General features: G+C 43.0%; 1 protein-coding gene across 4 annotated transcripts in view; it reads right to left on the bottom strand.

Annotated features, from left to right (window-relative positions):
• Positions 1 to 19,295, bottom strand: part of STAC (SH3 and cysteine rich domain) — a 153,717-nt gene that overhangs the window by 14,465 nt on the left and 119,957 nt on the right. For all 4 annotated transcript variants that reach the window (XM_081824179.1, XM_081824175.1, XM_081824163.1 and 1 more), the window contains 3 exons: positions 18,607 to 18,695; positions 3,501 to 3,552; positions 3,060 to 3,197 (listed from right to left, as the gene is read on the bottom strand). In XM_081824179.1, the coding sequence (XP_081680305.1) occupies positions 3,060 to 3,197; positions 3,501 to 3,552; positions 18,607 to 18,695 (279 nt within the window). The remainder of the gene's footprint in view (positions 1 to 3,059; positions 3,198 to 3,500; positions 3,553 to 18,606; positions 18,696 to 19,295) is intronic.

The following is a 19,295-nucleotide window of genomic DNA, read 5'->3' as shown; positions in this document are numbered from 1 at the left end:
ATTTATAAAGAGAGAGATTCTCTGCTTTTTCCCTGAGAAGTTCTGCTTCTGCAGGTCTGGGATGGAGTCCAGTTTTCAACAAGCTCCCAGGTGATTATGATTCAGGTGGTCCAAACACACTCTCAGAAATATCAGGGCTTATGGAACTTTTCTAAAGGATTATGGGCAGATCCATTTGGTTCCTGGTTTAGGCTGAAATACTGTGTTGTGTCTTGAACATGTCTAATTGAAGAGGTTGGATTGTTTGCCTCTCCCCTACCCACCCCCATCCTGGAAGATGGCAGTTCAACCATGAGAGTGGAAAAGGCAGGTGTGAGCCCATTCACAGAAAAGACAATTTTGGGGACTACAGCCAAGGAATTGGTAAGAGTCACTGAGTGGATGTTCTGCTTCTAGAAATTGATCAAGTTGAGCAAATTTTAATTTGCCTCTGATTTCACTGACTTGTATATTAATAACATAAAACAATGTTTAGTTTCAAGTGGGGAAGCACAAGATTATTCTGAGGAAAAAAATCAAACATGCTAGCAAAATTATTTAATAACACTTTGCCAATAAAGATGGGTATCATTCTTGAATTTATTTCATTCAAAAGACCTTCCAAGTTTTTGGAACAGGGAAGATATAGTTGAGTACATTTGGAGAAGCACTGGCATGGGAAAAGTGCCTGTTTGCTGTGTGGGGTATGTGTGTGGCATTAAAGATGGGGTCTCCATCTGATGAGAATCCATTGCCTGGATTCAAGGATGACCCACTTATAGAAGCAAGAATTTATTCCCAAAGGGCTCTCTGGTCCTCAGATACTTGCCTTTATAACATTTGCCTTCCCTGGGAGCCAACCTATGCAAATGATGCTGTACTGCTCAAAGCTGGTTCCACATTGTCCAGGGCACATGGCTCAGTGGAAAGCACTGGCTTGGAGTTTGCAGACCTATGTTTAAGTTCCAGCCTCAGGGCACCGGGGTGGCTCAGTAGGTTAAGTGTCTGCCTTCGGCTCAGGACATGATCCCAGGGTGCTGGGATCGAGCCCCATGTCGGGCTCCCCGCTCAGCGGGGAGCCTGCTTCTTTGTCTCCTCCCTGCTCGTTCTCTTTCTCTCTCTCTCTAATAAATAAAATCTTAAAAAAAAAAAAGGAAGTTCCAGCCTGGATACTTACCAGGTTTTTGCCCCCTTGAGTAAGGCATATAACCTCTATGAGCCTTTGTTTCATCATTTATAAAATATAAATAGTGAATAATTAATCAATAAAATTCTTAGGGCATATGTGGGATCTCACGTAAAATGTCATAGGTATATATACTTTATAAATATATATGTATGACATAAATAGTAAGTAATAATGATGATACTTTTAATAATTATCACTGTGGCAATATCTAGGACTGTATTAATTTGTTCTTCTCTGTGAATCAGGGGCTAGATACAAAGAATTTTCTTTTAAATAGCCATAAAGAAAAGGTAAATCATTATTCTTTGGGGGTGTACTTGTTAGTTTGAAGATGATCAAGCATTTGGCACTCCATGTGGCATATAAAATTGTTGACCAGTTAGGTAAACCAGTTCTTAAAGGTTATAAATCAAATATAAGGTGATGTAAATATAAAGTAATATAAAGTCTTATGGGACTTAGAAATTGTCTTTGTAGGCAATTACAAAAATGACATTTAAGATGTGTTTTGGGCAATGCTATTGAACAAGGATAGTATTAAAATTATTATCATTTTTTAAAGATTTATCTGAGGATCAGAGGGAGAAGCAGACTCTCTGCTGAGCAGGGAGCCCGATGTGGGCTCTTTTCCAGGACTCTGAGATCATGACCTGAGCCAAAGGCAGAAGCTTAACCGATTGAGCCACCCAGGCACCCTGGGATAGTATTAAAATTATTAATATGTTTTTCACTTTGTACCTCTTTGTAGGGTGAACCTCACCATTTCCAACCAGAGGCATTAATTGCCTTAGGAAGTATTAGAATTATCATACCAAAAGTGGAGACAGAAAGAAAGTCAAGGCTTTGGCTTCCAAAATTGGAAATCAGAGTTAATTGTGAGACTTTATTAGGAGACAGAAGAAATTTCTAATGTCTGATTTCTCATATCATCCCCAAATACACCAAGAGCAAACGTGGAGGTCTTAGAGTATTATTATACTTTATAGTGAGGATATAGGATCTGACATGAGGAAGCTGGAGTCAGAGAAGAAGGGGCAGTAGGAAGCCCTCTCTCTGCTGAAAGAAGGCAAAGAGAGGCAGAGTTAAGACAAAGAGCGGACCGCGTGTCTTGTCCTTTTGTGTCTTTCAATATTCCAGGAGTGAGATGAGGAAGCAAGAAGCACAGAGCTTGAAGACATACATGTGCAAGGGGTTCACACCTCACTTCTCAGGAAATTGACAGTGTCATTTATTTGCCGTTGCATGCTGAACCTCACATTCAACATGGCACTAGAGCAAGATGGCGCCAGACACCTCTAGATTAGATGTACGGAGACATTTGGGCACTGGTGTGAGACAGTCTCTGGTTACTTATGTCCTGACTATGTTTTATGCAGCAATGTGAAGGTGTCTTAGATTCCAGTGAAAAGGCAGAAGCTTAGAGTCTGGACAAGGAGACCTTACTTAGAAGGGCCTTTGTGACTGGAGGCAAATGCAATGAACTGTGGAATCCTCAGCAAGTAACAACAAAGTATTCCCAAGAAACTATGAAAAATTAACCACGCATTGGTGGAAAACAGCACAGAGCCCACACTGGAGTAGGTATCCACATCAGAGACCAGCGGTCCTCAGAGAAAAGGACCAGGACCAGATAGATGTCCTTACCCTGCTGCTATAACTTTATGTACATTTCCTCTTGTGAACAGATACCACCAAAGGAGCTTCCTAACATTCTGGCTTTGCAGGTTTAGATTCTACTACACTACATAATACCACCAGAGTATTATCTTTTCTCAAAGTGAACACTTTGAATATGACCCCATTCATTCAGATTTATGTGTATTGTTACGTTTGTTAGCGACTATTTCTCTGTTTTGGTCGTACCTGGTATGTGCTTGCATGCTTTACTCACCTGATTCTCTTTCAGTGTCATCTGCCCCTGTTCTTTACACCCAAGGAAGGTCCTAACACATCTAAAAATCTTCTCGTTTTGTTGCACTCTCTGAACAAAGTTGGCCGGAAAGAAGCCAATCCTGTCTTGAATTTTCCCCTGAAAGGAAAAAAGAGGCATGCATCCACAATTGTAGCATTTGTTGTAATTACAGTTACCCAGGGATTCTTTTTTTTTTTTTTTTAAAGATTTTATTTATTTATTTGAGAGAGCGAGAATGAGAGAGAGTACATGAGAGGGGGGAGGGTCAGAGGGAGAAGCAGGCTCCTCGCTGAGCAGGGAGCCCAATGCGGGACTCGATCCCGGGACTCCAGGATCATGACCTGAGCCGAAGGCAGTTGCTTAACCAACTGAGCCACCCAGGCGCCCTCTTTTTTTTTTTAAAGAAAGAGAAATACTTACTTTCCACCAGTCTTCATTGGTGTCTTCTAGAAGAGTAATCATGTCTCCTGGCCTATGAATGAACGGGTTAAATGGGGAAGGTGGGGAGGGGGGGAGAGAAAAAGATGACACTTCAGAGTCACAAGTAATAGTTTTTCATGTATACAAATAATCCTAAAATAAATAGAAGTAAAATAAACATGACTTTTTCTCAGTTCTTCCCACCCATGAAAATAGTTTTGTTATACATTCGAAACAAGTATTATTTCTGTGCTGTATTTTAAAAAATAATACTAGCTTTATTTTTTGAAAGTTTTTCTTTATTTTGAGAGAGAGAGAAAGAGAGAGTGAGCGTAGGGGAAGAGGCAGACCCAGAGGAAAAGAGAGAATCTCAAGCAGACTCCACGCTGAGCACAGAGCCTGACTCGGGGCTCAATCCCATAACCATGAGATCATGACCTCAGCTGAAATCAAGAGTCAGGTGCTTAACTGATTGAGCCACATAGTTGCCTCAGTATTAGCTTTATTTTTACATATAGAGAAGGGTTCTTTATTATTTCTGGAAGCTTCCTATTCATATTTGCCACTTTCTGTTATGGATGTCATACTATAATAGATCTGGCTGAGGATATTATTATGTTTTTAAAACAATATTTCTTTCCTTTATTGAATTCTTTGTTTCCTCTAGAATTGGTTGGCCTCCTCTTTATCGCTTCTCCTTTTTGTCAAGGAATTTTCCTCAACATCTGTATTTCTTGGTTGTTTCTTTACATTAATGGCTGAACACAGAGGTAGATGGGTGTGGACAGCTGGGTGAGCTTCTCTGCTATTACATGCATCTGCTTCTGCACTGTGTCTCTCTCCCAAATACAAGGACTACTTTCAGGCTCTGCTTAAGAGAGCAGGGTGTGTCGATTGGGGCATCTCATTTTTAGATGCTTGAAAATGTAGCAGGCAAGCAGCCTGGAGTCTCCTACCATACTCCAATGGCTAAAACAGGGCAGGGCTCTCTCTTAACCTTGGTGAGGGAGAGGTCAGTTGATTCTCCTGTTAAATACAGCTGCCTTTTCCTTCCCTCCCCCTGCTCTCTAGATGGTCTGTGGTCTAGAGTTATTGAAACACAGTTCTTTGTCTTTCTCAGACTTCTGTGCTCACATAGGAGCCCTCCCTTAGGCATGGGTTCCCTTTCTTCTGAGTTTAGGTGTTCCTTTGATTCTGGAGTCAAACACCGTTGCTGCCTATTGCTCATTATAAGCAGTAATGTGGTGTCATGAATACAGCTGGGAGTCTGTATCAGTCATATATTGCCATGATAATGCTGTGTAACAGACAGCCACAAAACAATGGCTCACTCACATGCCTGGGTGTTGGCTGGCTGTTGGCTGGGATGACTGGGGAGACTTTGCCCTATTTCCTGTTTCTCATACCCCAGAAGGCTAATTTGCACATTCATGGCAATGCCAGAATTTTAAGAGCAGCAAATGGAAACATGCAAAACACATAAGGCCTCCAAGGCCAGGCTCGAAATCATACATTGTCACTTCTGCCTCATTTTATTGGGCAAAGCATGTCATGAGGCCGGTCAGACTCAAGGATTGGGACAGGGGCTCCACTTCTGTGGTGACAGGAACTGTAAAGTCCCATGGCAAAGGGCAGTACAGGAAAGGGTGAAGAATTTGGGTCATTAATGCAATCAAGCCACTAGAGACACCCTCATGTTCTTCAATGAATTTGCTATAAGTTCAGCGTCTCCTTGAATGTGCCCCTATTTGCTGTAGTTTGCCAGGAACTTCTCACAATTTTGGGGTCTCGGATACTATTATTTCTTGTTTTCTAGTACTGTTATAGAGGTATTCTTAAAAAAATATATTTTCTGATATTTTAAGGGATTCGAGCAAGAGAGGAAGTAGATCCGTGGGCTCATTTTGCCATTCTGAGTCAATCTCTTCTGCTGTCATTTTCAATTCTCAGTTAATATCTATCTTTGTAGGGGATTCCAAATAGAACAGGCTTGTTGCACCTGAAGCATTAAACACGAGTGGCATTTTGGTATTTCAAGTCACAGTTCTGTGCTGATGCCACAGAAGGCAAGATGGCTGAAAATCACTCTTTTCCCAGGTGAGCAGCAAAGATGAAAGCTGATGTAGAACAATCTTTCTAGCTCCAGCAGATTTTACTTAACTTAATAACTTAAAGAAACCGTGTGTTAGCATCAAGTCCAATGACTTTGCTGATGGCTTGGAAGAAGCGGGAAGTAAGGAATAAAGCTGGAGGGGGGGGGGCACCTTTTCCTAAGAGTGAAAAAGGATGCTGCCTGGATCCAACCACTGGTTTTACGGTCTAGATAGAGACTCACTCTTTACCATGGCCAAAGGTAAAGAGTGGCTGTCCCTGAGCATATGGCCCATGGTAACTAAACCACATATAAGAATAAGGCACTGGGCGCCTGGGTGGCTCCGATGGTTAAGCGTCTGCCTTCGGCTCAGGTCATGATCCCGGCGTCCTGGGATCGAGTCCCGCATCGGGCTCCCTGCTCCTTGGGAGCCTGCTTCTCCCTCTGCCTCTCTCTCTGTCTCTCATGAATAAATAAATAAAATCTTTAAAAAAAAAAAAAAGAATAAGGCACTCACTGGAACACAAGCTAAAATTTTATGAGCAATACCAGTCACCCTCTTGACAGTGTGATGGGGATTGTCTTATCCTAAAAAAGAACATTGCCAGGACCAGAAAATTGCTTAGTGAGGGAGGAGAGTTACGTTCAACTATTTATTCCTTTTTGTTTGTTTGTTTACCAACTCATTCAACAAATATTCCAGATTGCCGATTCTGGGTATTCTTTGGAGAATAACATCTTCACTGGAGTTAATGTTCGAGTGAGAAAAATGGACACAAATAAGCAAATATATAACACAATGTTTAACAAGGTTATAAATAATAAGAAGAAGGTAATCTGTATCTCTGATGAATATATAATCACAAATTATCATAAGGGCTATGAAGAGAATAGATGGGATGCAGTTATAAAGCATAAGGGTAGATGACTGATATTAGCCAACTACTCTAATCATCTGGTGGAGACAGCTAATGTCTCTTTTTCACTGCAGGCAAGATCTTGCCCCAGGCAACACTTGAATCCAAGACAGCAACGCTCTGACATCTCGGTCAGCAAACCCGTGGCCCGTGGCGTTCGTCCTGCCCCCTGCCCCTGCCCCGCATCACCCACCAGTCTCGGCACTGTTCCATAGCACCTGCATTCATGGGGCCCAGGCCTGTGCATCCGAGTGGGCAAGCAAGATAAAACCACTCTGGGTAATGTCATGTTTTTAATTTAATTAATTTTCAAAGATTTTATTTATTTATTTGACAGAGAGAGACACAGCAAGAGAAGGAACCCAAGCAGGGGGAGTGGCAGAGGGAGAAGCAGACTCCCTGCCGAGCAGGGAGCCCGATGGGGAACTCGATCCCAGGACCCCGGGATCATGATCTAAGCCGAAGGCAGACGATTAGCCGACTGAGCCACCCAGGCACCCCTTTAATTTATTTTTTAAGAGGTGTCTTGACTCAGTTTTGAAACTCTAGCTAGAGGCCAGTCAGTTCCCCTTAAGCAACTGGTTAAGTCAACACCTGAACCACTTCCCCTAGGACTCTCATAGTCCAGGACATGATACACCAGCCCCAGCCCTACCTGTTTTTGGGGCCAGATTCCAGACAACGAGCAACAGCCCTTATGCCCTGGAACCTGCGAAATTATTCAAATTCGCTAATCCACAGGGAGCCTGGGAAACCAGCTAACCCCGGCTGCTGGCCATACGTAAGCTGCCCCTACAGCCTGAGGGCGTTCTTCCCCTGACTCCCAGCTGCAAGCCTGGGTGGCCCTGGGTGGCTGCCCTCCACTATCAACTGTAAGTTCTCTACTCAATCGGTTCTCAACTTCGTTTTCTTCTCTCAGCCATGGTGTTGGTGCACTATGTCCTGCCATCAAAGAACTAACTGCAAACATTCTGCTCACTCGCTCCACATAGGGAGAGCCTGTCCATCGTTCCTGGAGGAATGGAGGCCTAATACCTAAAAATCCTCCTTCCCCCAGTTGGTCCTAGGATGGACACTGGCATGCCAGGGCATGACTCTTTGCCTTCAACCATTTCATGCTTCTGTGGCCCACCAGGCCCCTCTCCATGGAACAGTTCTTTCTCATTTTGGGGTCTCACACCCCAAAGTCCTGCTCTGGTCTAACAGTTCCTCTCTTTCTTTCAGGAGACCTTATGTTCCTGATCCATAATGTGCAGATTTTATAATTTAACTCTATTTCCAAATTCCTGGCGATGAACTTGTCAGGCCCCCAAATATTTAAAAAAAGATTCCCTTTGCTTAATTCAATCAGAGCATCCTAAGTTCAGGTAAGCATTTTGCTGTACTTTACCCAAGAATGATACATGTACACAACATAATGTACATCATAAACAGTAAAGGGATCAGTTTCCTCTTTGGCGCAGACTGATCAGAGCACCGCAGCTGGCCTTTTCTTTTGGTTTGCTCAGTAACATTGGTCTTGGATCCAGAGGATGATTTTCGGGTTGGTTATATAACGATTTTTGGAAAGTCTTGACATGATGAGGGAACTGTGCACTACCATCAAGAGCAGGAATAGAGTAAGAACAGCTAACTGATGAATCACCACTCAACAGCGAGGGGACAACGTTGATCTGTGAGCGTGTGTGTCTGTGTCCGTGGGTGGGAACTGGATGGCTGCTATCTGGTTCCTTTTCAGCAGTCCTCTGCCTCCTTCATTTCTCAGTTTTGCATTTGGACATAGGAACCTCTCTCTCCCACCACAAGGGAGACTGGTTTTGGGGACTTAGAGGGCACAGTATCACTGAGCATATGGCTGATGCTAGCTGGGCCCAGCCAGCTTCAGGGAGCTCTTCTGCAAGGTGTTATGGCCATGGTTTGGTCTTCTAGGGGTGGGCTTTTGGAGGGTGGAGGGGGAGTTGTCCTGAGGCCCCTGCCCAGTCTCTCCATTCCCCATGGGGACCACAGATTCCTAGGAGTGCAGACACCGACACCTTCCTGATGAGGTCACTGCATTTGAGAAGCCCCTTCTCCACTGTCTCAGACAACCTGAGACTTTAGACTGGCCCTCCACTGTGAGGCACAGGGACAAGGAAGGATGTTCTGGGCCCTTTTTGTTTTCACAATGTTTGGGATATACTGAATATTCTGGAAAGCAAGTGACATTTGTCTTTCTTTATTCCTCCATCTCTGCCTATTGAGCCAAAGGAAATTATAGGACATCTGAGTATTTTTTGAATGCTTGTGACATGGTAGGTTTTGGGTGTGTGTTGAGTGTACAAAATGAGAAGAGTTTTCTAAGCATTGGTTTTCCTATCCGTAAGGTGAGGAAAATAATAGTATCTAGCTAATCAATATTTTTGAGGATTAGGTGAGGTAATACTTCTACAGCACATTTAGATAAGCCCAGAACAGATGGTGGCTGGTATTGTTGTTAAGACATAATTACTGCCCTCAACATGCCGGTACTTTTTTTTTTTTTCTAAATAGTTAAGAGATTTTATTCTAGTAAGATGCTGGTACTCTTTTCTTTCTTCTTTTTGAAAGATTTTATTTATTTATTTGAGAGAGAGAGAAAGTGAGAGTATGAGCTAGGTGAGGAGCAGAGGGAGAAGCAGACTCTCTGCTCAGCACGGAGCCAGATGTGGGGCTTGATCCTGGGACTCCAGAATCATGACCTAAGCCGAAGGCAGATGCTTAACTGACTGAGCCACCCAGGTGCTCCGATGCTGGTACCCTTAAAGGGGAAAGACATAGAAGCTGGTAATTTACACCAAGGCTCTTCCTGAATGAGAAGAAACATGCTGGTGGGGGGGAGGGGACAAACAAGTGTGGAATTGACCGCCCCCCCCAAATCCCAACATATATGCTTCATTGAGACTCAGCTATCTCAATGATATTTATATAATTCCATACTATACATAGCAAATAGTTAATAAACTATATTTATTTTGCATAGTTGCTGTGTGGATTGGATGAGAATGCATATGTGGAAGGCTTTCGCCCTGACTGATATACATTAAGGGCTCGAAAGTTCTAATTTCTTCCTGAAAGTGTAATTTTTTTTCACTTGGAAATGAGAAGATTAGTGATTATTGCCTTTCAAATGGGTGTTCCCTTAGGATTTTGGCAGGGATGGTTGGTTCATGAGATCATCTTTGGCTTCTCAAGGGGCTTCAGTGTGATTCAGAGCTTTGGTGAAAAAGCTTTTCTCTCTTTATATCTGCCCCTCCCTCTTGCCCTCCACCCCAGGTAGTGATGGGAAAGGTGCGGCAAGGGCTGGGGGCTGGAGCTCCAGCCGCTGATTGCGACGGAGGTTTTGGAATAGTGGAGGAGGCCAGCCAACTAGTCTGGAGAGGGATAGCAGGGTTACTGAATGAAGCAAGCATGGCCAACTACATCTGCACACAAGTAAGAAGGTTCGGAAAGACTTCACCAGTTACAGGCAGGATGTGAATCCACTACTAACACCACTAAATCAAGCTGCCTCTTACACCACCCAAGCCCTACGAAACTCATCAGAACTGCCCATTTGACTCTGCCAAGTATTTTTCAGATATCTTTAGTATTTCTTACCCTTTTCTATTCATTAGGAACAACACCAACAAAAAATCAACCAAACAAACAAAAACAACAACAAAACCCAAAGGACCAACCAACCAAAACCAAACAAAGGAACAAAAACCAAATCCGTCTTAGGGCAACCAGAGTCACTCAGCCAGAAGAGATGTCCTGGAAAAACCATGTCAGGGGAACATAAAAAGGAGCCAAACTGCTCCATTAACTTCAGATCGATTGCTTAATTTTTCGCTAGACCCGCTTCTCAATTTCCATAGTCCTGGTCCAGAGCCTTTTACAGTCTGAGCACACGGGTAGGTAACGAGGAACTCCTGAATCCGCAGTTTGATTTTGTCTTAATCCTGGCATCCGTGAGACTGTCTGCGCTTCCCCAAGTCTGGGGAGTGGCTCAGAGAAAAAGCATTCAGCTAAAGGGCCATTTGGATGGGATTTGGTAAATGTTCCTGAACTGTCCCGGATCATGCTCTCCAGAACCTAATTGGAAGAGGCATCTGAGCGAGAGGACTGCTGCTGAGCACATTAGTGGCATTCAGGAGGGTCTGGGCTTCCTGACATAGTGCAGCCTCAGAACATAATATGCATCAGAGACTTTCCTCAAATAGCCTTAATTGCATTTTGATGTCCTGGTGACTGTGAAGATTATTTTTAAATCAAATTGGTGCATTAGAATTACATTTGGTTTTAATTAAGTTGATGCATTTGCCAAGCAGTAATGCACTTAGAGAATGGAAACGAGACACCGAGGGAGTCTTATTCTGTCTTACTCTGTCTCACGGGCTCTCCTTTTCTTATTTTATGAAGGATTTATAAAGCCTCACAGAGTGAAGGACACAGCCACACAAGTGGCTGGCCGAAACCTTGATGCGGACCGGAGTACCGAACGTGACCAAGCATCAGGAAACCTGCCTTGTGGTCCTGGGTCTGTCACTGGCCCATTGTGTATCTTCAGATGTCACAGCTGTTCTGAAGTCTGGCAGATACTCAGAAGCCAGGGGAACACTTAGCCATTCAGATCTTCAAGTGGGATCTGACCGTCTAGGCCTGGGGGGAGCCCAGGAATCTCTTTTTAATAATATTCTCCAGGAGGTTCTTAGGGCTGGTGACAAGTGGTTTAACAATCCCAGCCATAGTTTTATCCTCTATCAAATATGAATTTCTTGGGTGACTTCACAGATTTGTGAAAAGAACTCAAGGAGATGTCAGGAAAAATTGGGAAAATTGTGAAAGACTTTGAAACAGGTGCAAATATTACAGATCTGGGTGTCTAGCTCATCTTTCCTGCCATCTCCCACTTTCATTGTCTTTGGGCTATTTTACATATTTTCTACAACTTGTAGAAAACTGGTGATGATGCAAATGACTCTCGTCCCTAGAAATGCAAGTGAACTGTGTCTGGTGGGATGTAACCAGTTGTTGCCCTTGAGGACTGACTAGTTTGGCACGCATTTGTAAATTCATGTCAGCGCTCCTGATTGCCTACGTATGTGTGATGTCTGAATTCTCCTTTGTACCAGATGGGACATTATGCTAGTTCTCTCATTAATTAATGAGTCAAATAAAAATTTTGACATGTGTTCATTTTATATTTGTATAGACTCATGATTTTACCTCAATTTAAAAAAAAATTATTAGTGAACTAGAGTGACTTTTCATGAACACATTCTATAGATCACAAGCTTCCTGATCTTAAAAACAAGACTTAACAATCCTAATAAACTCCTAAGAAGGGATATGAATGGCCAACACGGGATAAATTAATACATTGTCTCAATCTGCTGATTAGAAGGAATTGTATACACAAACAGTGAATCATGGAACACTACATCAAAAACTAATGATCTAATGTATGGTGATTAACATAACAATAAAAAAAAAGAAGGAATTGTCAACCTCGTTAGAGAGCACATCCACACAGTCAATGCAAGATGAAAAGTGTGGGGTAAGAAAAAGACCAGTGGACCGGAAGTATGCCTCCCTGGGTTCCAGCCTGAGCCTCTACTTTCTACCTGACAGTTCTTGGCCCTGGTTCTCCCACCTGGCCCCCCAAAAGGTAAAGAACTATAAACTGTCTCATTGGAATATGAACTAAAACAGCTAGGTGTCCATTCACTTAGTTCTACTGAAGTTGAAGATAGTCTTTCCAGAATGAGGACTGGAATGCATGTAGTTATGAAAACATGCTCCCACCCAGGCAGTGAATTTGCACCACCTCTTTGTAACGGGGTTGATATTTGCCCCCCATTTCCTACCTCTTAAAGTCATTCTCATGTTCTGCCATTGAACCCATTCTTCCTTATCCTTTCCTTACTGGAAAGGGAGAATGACTGCCCACTAACCAAGCTGCACAGGCATCTGGGTCCCCTCTTGCTGGGAGACTTGGCTTGGTTGTGATGCTCCCTCCTTGCAAAGCCCTTCCTGGCCTCCCACGGCTGCTTTGATGTCTCCTTGAGGTGCTGTGGCGACATCCTGAATTACCTCCCCACCCAAAAGACCTCACACTGAAGCGTGCTTTCTTGTCTACTCTTCTGTGCCCCCCCACCCCCTTAGCCCGAGGACCACTTGAGCTCTTTGTGGGCAGGGCCTGCGAACTGTTCACTAAGTCGATGCTCATTCACCATGTGGTGAGTGGTGAAGAGATTCAAATCCTGAGAACAGCCACATAAGGGTTAAAATCAGTTTTAACTAGATTTCAAGTGGTGCTTTGAAAAAAATCAGAAAGAGATGAATTCAGGCCATCCCATCTCCAGAGGTTCTCGTGAATATTAGCTAATGAGATGAATGGTTGCCTGGTTTCATTCAGACTCAACCATGGAAAAATCCGAGACTCGCTGATTCCAAGAAAGAGGCTGGCGATTCAAGAATCTAAATACTTATTTGGGATTACAAAAGAAAATACAGTTTTCTTTTAAGCCCACCCTCCCCCGCCCCATTTAGATGTTTGGACACACACTGAAGTGGAAATTAATTTGTATCTTAGAATTTAATAATATTGGAAAAGCAGTTCCCTCTTTCCCTCTCCTGGCCCCTAAGCATTTTTCTTTTTTCCTTTTTCTTTCCCCCTTATGAAACATGGCCATTATCATATAAATTTGTTTGGGGAGAACTAATAAAAATGAAAATGACTTAGATGTGGGAAGCCAAAATGGATTCTTTGGAATAGGCATTATATGGTCACTAGAATATGCATCTGAACCCATCAGTCTTTTATTTACTCCCCATCCTTTATTTCAGAGTCCCTAAGATGTTTTAGGGGTTTGTGTTTACTTGGAGTTATTTACATCTGCTGCTTATTTCCATGATATACTGGCACGGCGAAGCCATAAAAATTAGTCTTATTGATTTTTATTTTTACTTTCTATAAAGTTTTTTATTTGAGAGAGAGAGAGCGAGAGAGCGAGCGCATGCACACACAGGTTTGTGTGGGGGTTGGGAGGGGCAGAGGGGGAGGGAGAGGGACGAGCACCCTGTGCTGAGTGTAGAGCCTACATGGGTTCCATCCTACGGCCCTGAAATCATGACCTGAGTTGAAACCAAGAGTTGTCCATGCATGGAGGACATTAGGAGAAGAAACGGAAAAATGAATGGGGAGAAATCAGAGGGGGAGACGAACCATGAGAGACTATGGACTCTGAGAAACAAACTCAGGGTTCTAGAGGGGAGGGGGATGGGGGGATGGGTTAGCCTGGTGATGGGTATTAAGGAGGGCATGTATTGCGTGGAGCGCTGGGTGTTATACGCAAACAATGAATCATGGAACACTACATCAAAAACTAATGATGTAATGTATGGTGACTAACATAACATAATAAAATTTAAAAAAATATATTCAAAAAAAAAAAAAAGAAACCAAGAGTCGGATGCTCAACCCACTGAGCCACCCAGATGCCACTATGCTTAATGATTTTTAAAAGGCATGTTGGTGTGAATAATGAGCAAGGGCTCTAAGACTGTTTTTGCAGACTTCTGAGCCCAAAATCAGCGAGGATAATGAGACTGGTTACATTGTAAATGTGGAAGGCAAAAAGCTAAGCCTGTGCTATCAAGCTCTTGCTAACTATGTGTGTGTGTAAGTGCGTCTGCGTGAATGAATGTGTATTTGAGTGTGCACGGGTGTATGAACGTGTGTGTGTGTGTGTGTGTGTGTATCTGACTGTGAGCATGTGGGAGTGTTTGTGCATATGTAAGTGTCTCACCCACTGGGCTAGGAGGGTGATTGGGCACACGGCCTATGTGCACTCACGAGGCAGCATATATGACAACAGTGTCAGTGCAGATTATAATGGGGTTCTCTAGTTTGTGTTCCAAGTAGCATTTTACAAAGCTTGGCTCATATATTAAGCTGGCCATCCATAAACTGTAATTTTCAAAGCTCTTAAAAAATGTGATAATAAGGGTTATTGGTGGAAACTGTTTAAGACCCTAATTTCAGAAGTTTATCTACTATACAAGCTCATTACACTCAGACAGAGGAATGGGGTGCTCTTTATTGTTATCAGACCTTAAATGGTCAGTGACAGTTCAGGGATCCTGTGCATATTGGCACCATGTCTTTCATGTCAGTGGTAAAATGTCATACCTATAAGTCAGCAACTGCAAAATAGACTCAGAAGATGAGGGTCGGGGTCTCACAGTCTCCTTTTGGCTGGACAAATTAGGTGAAGTCCCACTGGATATGCTCAAAGGCCAGAGAGAGTCTTTGGCTGTGTTTTTTCAACTATTATATCCTTAGGGTAGTATTGATGAGATCCAGAGGACTTAGAAATAAGACATATGGTGAAAAGATGCAAATTAAGAAGTTATCTAAAATACACTGGTCACCTCGCTTTGTACTGGGCACGAAATCCCACCTTTATATACATCATCTGGTTTAATACTTAGTCTCCCTAGGAAGGAGCAAACTGAGCCCCCCAAGAAATTACATCGTTGGCTCAAATAGATGCAGCTGGGAAGGGTCAGCGCTGGAAGGCAGATCCAGTTCTCTGTGACTCCCCAGTAGTGCTCTTTTCTGCCCTGCTGCCTCGTTCTGTCCTGCTCTCCGCCCATGCTGGACAGATAGAGCATTCTCCATGAGAGCTCCAGCAATTCGGGGAGGTAATGGATGACTTTATGAAGGACATTTATTTTGCACTGAAAGCCTCTGCCTTTAGACAGCATTTGGAGACCAATGATGGGACCATGGCACTTTTAAAAGGAGGACTCACTGCCCTAAGACTGAGGGGGCAGCGCCCTTGTGGCTCCTTTCTGAGGCCTACTCCTCCATTCCTAAACCGTGAGTACTCAGTAAGGGCTTACCAGGGCTTCTTCCAAATTGTCTGAAACCCTTTGATCTACTTTTCTATCATTTCTTCTTGACAAATAATATTCATCGTAGGTTCAAGGCCCATCTCCTCCAGGAAAGAGGTCCTGGCTAAGCCCTCTGAGCTTGGTTTGCTTCCCCTTTTATCATTTCCAGTATATTATCACGTACTTGATGTGCCCACTGATTGTGCATGGCAGGCCCAGCATTAGTTGATTTCATCTCCACGATACTCGTGCATTCCTTCATCACGTATTCATTAAGCGTCTACTATGTTTCAAGAACTGTCTTATGCTACAGGGATATATAGCTGGCAATGACAGGTTTGTTCTCATGGAGTTTATAAGAGAGATAGAGTTTCACCGAATAATTCCAGAAATATATAAATACAAGTTGAGGTGAGTGCTTTAAAGGAAAGAAATATGGTGTCATGAAAGAAGATAACAGAGGAATTGCACCCAGATTGGGGGTATCAGGAAAGGGTGCACAGAGGAAGTGAACTCTGAGTTGAGATCTGTGGAGGTCAGTAGAAAGGTCTGGATTGTTAGCTGTTGGCAGAAAAGCTTTCCCTGTTCCTGAGCAGATGCATAATGGATGCTTGGTGAAGCAATGACTCAGCCGCTCTGAGTTACAGCTATTGGTTCTGCCAGTTGGGTCTTCTTTGCCCTCAAGCTTACACTCCAAACATTCCCTGTGCTCTCACCGCATGTGTCCTCTGCCCTGAGGACAATACCGCCTGCTCCCCTGGGTGAGAATGTAGGTGGATAAGAATGATATTTTGTTAAAAGGAATTTTTTTCTACCTTACAGTATAAGGATAAAAGGATAATTCACAAAGTGCCAGTTCATTCAAGGAATTATACCAAATCCCCAAAGCATTGTATTACACATTCTAAATCAGGTGCCTGGCTTTTTAAATTGGGAACATACAATCTCTTGGCAAAAAAAAAAAAAAAAAAAAAGAAGAAGAAGAAGAAAAAAGGAAAAAGTATGATTTATCATTCCAATCTTGCAGTCTATGTAACACAGGCATTTCACTCCTGGGAATGAATAGTCCTGTTTGCCTCAGAGCAGACTGTAAACATTTGATTCGTGACCAGACAACTTGACCTTTAATGACCTGCAACTGTCTAAAGTAAGCACAAAAATTTATGACCACCACCAGGCAGCTAGACGTCATTCCTCAGTACCCTAATAACATCCTGTATTTCTCTGGAATTGTTCCTTTCATATGCTGACTTCAGAATAACTTTCTGGTATAAAATGGTGGGACTGACACACTGGGAAGTTGTTCCAGTTTAAATTCTAGCTATCCAAATGACGGTCTCAGGAAGGACATGACAAACCATATTCACTGCAATGTGAACAGGTATCACCCTTGTCTTCATCAGCGGAGAGCTGATTGTGGACAGTCAGCTGAAGGCAAGGCAGCCCCCAGCAATGACTCCCAGGCAGGCTCCAACCCCTAGGGCCGGTTCTAGCTCTGATAGAACAGAGCTTCCCTAGGTAAACGCTGTCACCTCCTCCTGCAGTGATGTCAGACTGTTCGGGTCTGTTTATAGCTCCAGCCAGTAGGTTCAGCATGGCGATTCTTACTCAGTGATGGAGAAAACTCAGATTATAAGAGCCTACTTGTCTGAACAAATCCCAGACGCCAGGACTCAGGCCCTAAACTCTGCTCTGGAAAGGCCCAAGAATCACTTGGAAGAAGATGACAAATGAATACTGAAACCAAGCTGACCTTGGGTACAAGCCAGACTCCGTCAGGATACACACATCGGCTATGAAGTCTTGCTGAATGAGGGGCAGCCACGCTGCTGGGCTTGACCTCATGGCACATGGAACCTGGGAAAGGGGGGCTAGTTGGAGACATTTTGGTAGCTCTTTCCTTTTATGGGGCTTTGGGTAAAGTGAAAGAGGAGAGGCAGATTTCACTGAAGTGGGAAACCACATTCAGGCAAGCGGGAGAGGGACCATGCCTGGGAAATGGCACAGTCTGAGGAGGAGAAGCCCAAAGAGCTTCAGGGTTGAGAGAAAACACCTTCCAGAAGCCATGTGAAGGCAGTGATTGGCAACTGGTAACTTGGCCTCCATGATATTCAGACAAGTGGAGTCTACCTCAAAATGGAGGCTATATCCCTAATGCTCTGGCCTTTCAATAGTTTTCAGCGCTACTTTAGCTCTCTGTTCTCTTCAGAAGAGGAAAGAACCTACCTCTGAGGGAACATCTAACTAGAAAAGTAGCCCCTTCTTTCCTGCTCCAGGGCTAAAAAACACCAAACCCTCATGTTTTGGGGTCATGCATGGAGGAAAGGAATAAAGCATTTTCTCTGAGATAGGCCAGTGAACACCACATTATAAAAATTGTAATAACTATCAGTTACTGAGTGTTTATGATGACGAGGAACTGTGCTATATGCTTAATGACCATTACTCATTTCATCCTCAAAAATACCTCAGGGTGAAGAGGTCATTGTTATTATTTTATAAGTAAGGAAATCAGAGCAATGAAGTGTTTACACATTGCTTAAGGTCACACAAGTAGCATGTGAACTCAGTGCTGACTCCAGCTTCACTATCCCTGAAACAGGAACAACCTAAACTGTGTTTGGATTGCTCAAGGGTCCCAAAGCTCACCTTATCCTCCCCTGTGTTTCAGGTACCATGAAGTGGGATGGATCCTGAAACAAAAGCACAGCTCAGGGCGGGCAGCAGTGGGGAGCTGCCAGGATAAACAAACGGTTTTAGTTTGATCCTTTAATCCGTGTCAATTTGGCCATTAAAGACAATTGATTTTGATTCCCTGTTAGACCCCACAGGATGCCAAGTGCATTCGACGCTCAAGCTTCGCAAACACCCATTGGCGGTTCTGCTGATGATGCACTAAGTGTGCTCCTTAAAGTGGGGTCCCTGATCAGCAGCATCAGAACCTCCTGCTAACCACTTAGAAATGCAAATTCTCAAGCCTAACCCCCCAGACCTGCAGAATCAGAAACTGCAGGGATAGGGCTCAGTAATCTGCCTGCTCACCAGCCTGGCAGGTCACTGGATGCTCACTCACGTGTGAGAATCACTGCTCCATAGCATTAAGGAGGTAGCACTAATTGAATTCTTTTTTTCACATGGAAAACACTGGCTTTAAATTGTCTTTCTTTCTTTTTTCTTAAAAAAAATTTTTTTTTACCTCATTTCCAAATCTTCATTCTCCTGTGGTACAAATTTGTACAAGGCAACATAGGTGTTCATCTGTAATGGTTCTTTGGAAAGAGATCCCTGGAAGAGAAAATAAAAGACAAATGAGAGAATGAAGGAGGAAAACAGAAAATGAATTAAGTGAATGCAATATAATTCTAGGGTACGGATCATGAGTGTTAAAATATCTAACTATTATTCGAGGCTTTGTTTCAACCGTAGGTTTATCTTCAATTTCTTAGCTAAGTTTGATTTCATTAGAAACCACAACCAATTATGTAGAAATCTGTCAGAAATAACTACGAATTCTTCAAATAAATTTTTTCTTTGCTACTGTTGTTCATGAAAGGTGACAGGCTTAGCCCCAAGAATGGGAATATTCGCGCTATAGAAATAGGGACATGTGAATAGTAAACAACTTCCACTTCCTAAAATTGACTTTTTATCAGTTAGCCTAAAATTTGGTATCTAGCCTATCAAAGGGACTCTGGTATAGTCAGGGGCAATTAGTTCAAGCATGTTGTGAAAAAAGCATAGTTTTTGACATCAGACCGATTTAGTTTCTATCAAAGAAGCACCATCTCCTGACCATGAAACCTTGCAATAATGGTAATAAAAGCTACCATTTTTGATAGCTTACTGTGTGTGCCAGGCATTATGTTACACGCATTAGCACACCTG

This window comes from Leptonychotes weddellii, chromosome 1, assembly GCF_054177405.1.
Source record: "Leptonychotes weddellii isolate Sample4059 chromosome 1, ASM5417740v2, whole genome shotgun sequence".
NCBI classification, from domain to species: domain Eukaryota; kingdom Metazoa; phylum Chordata; class Mammalia; order Carnivora; family Phocidae; genus Leptonychotes; species Leptonychotes weddellii.
The sequence above is the reverse complement of the archived record's forward strand: the minus strand, read 5'-3'. Positions and strand labels throughout refer to the sequence as shown.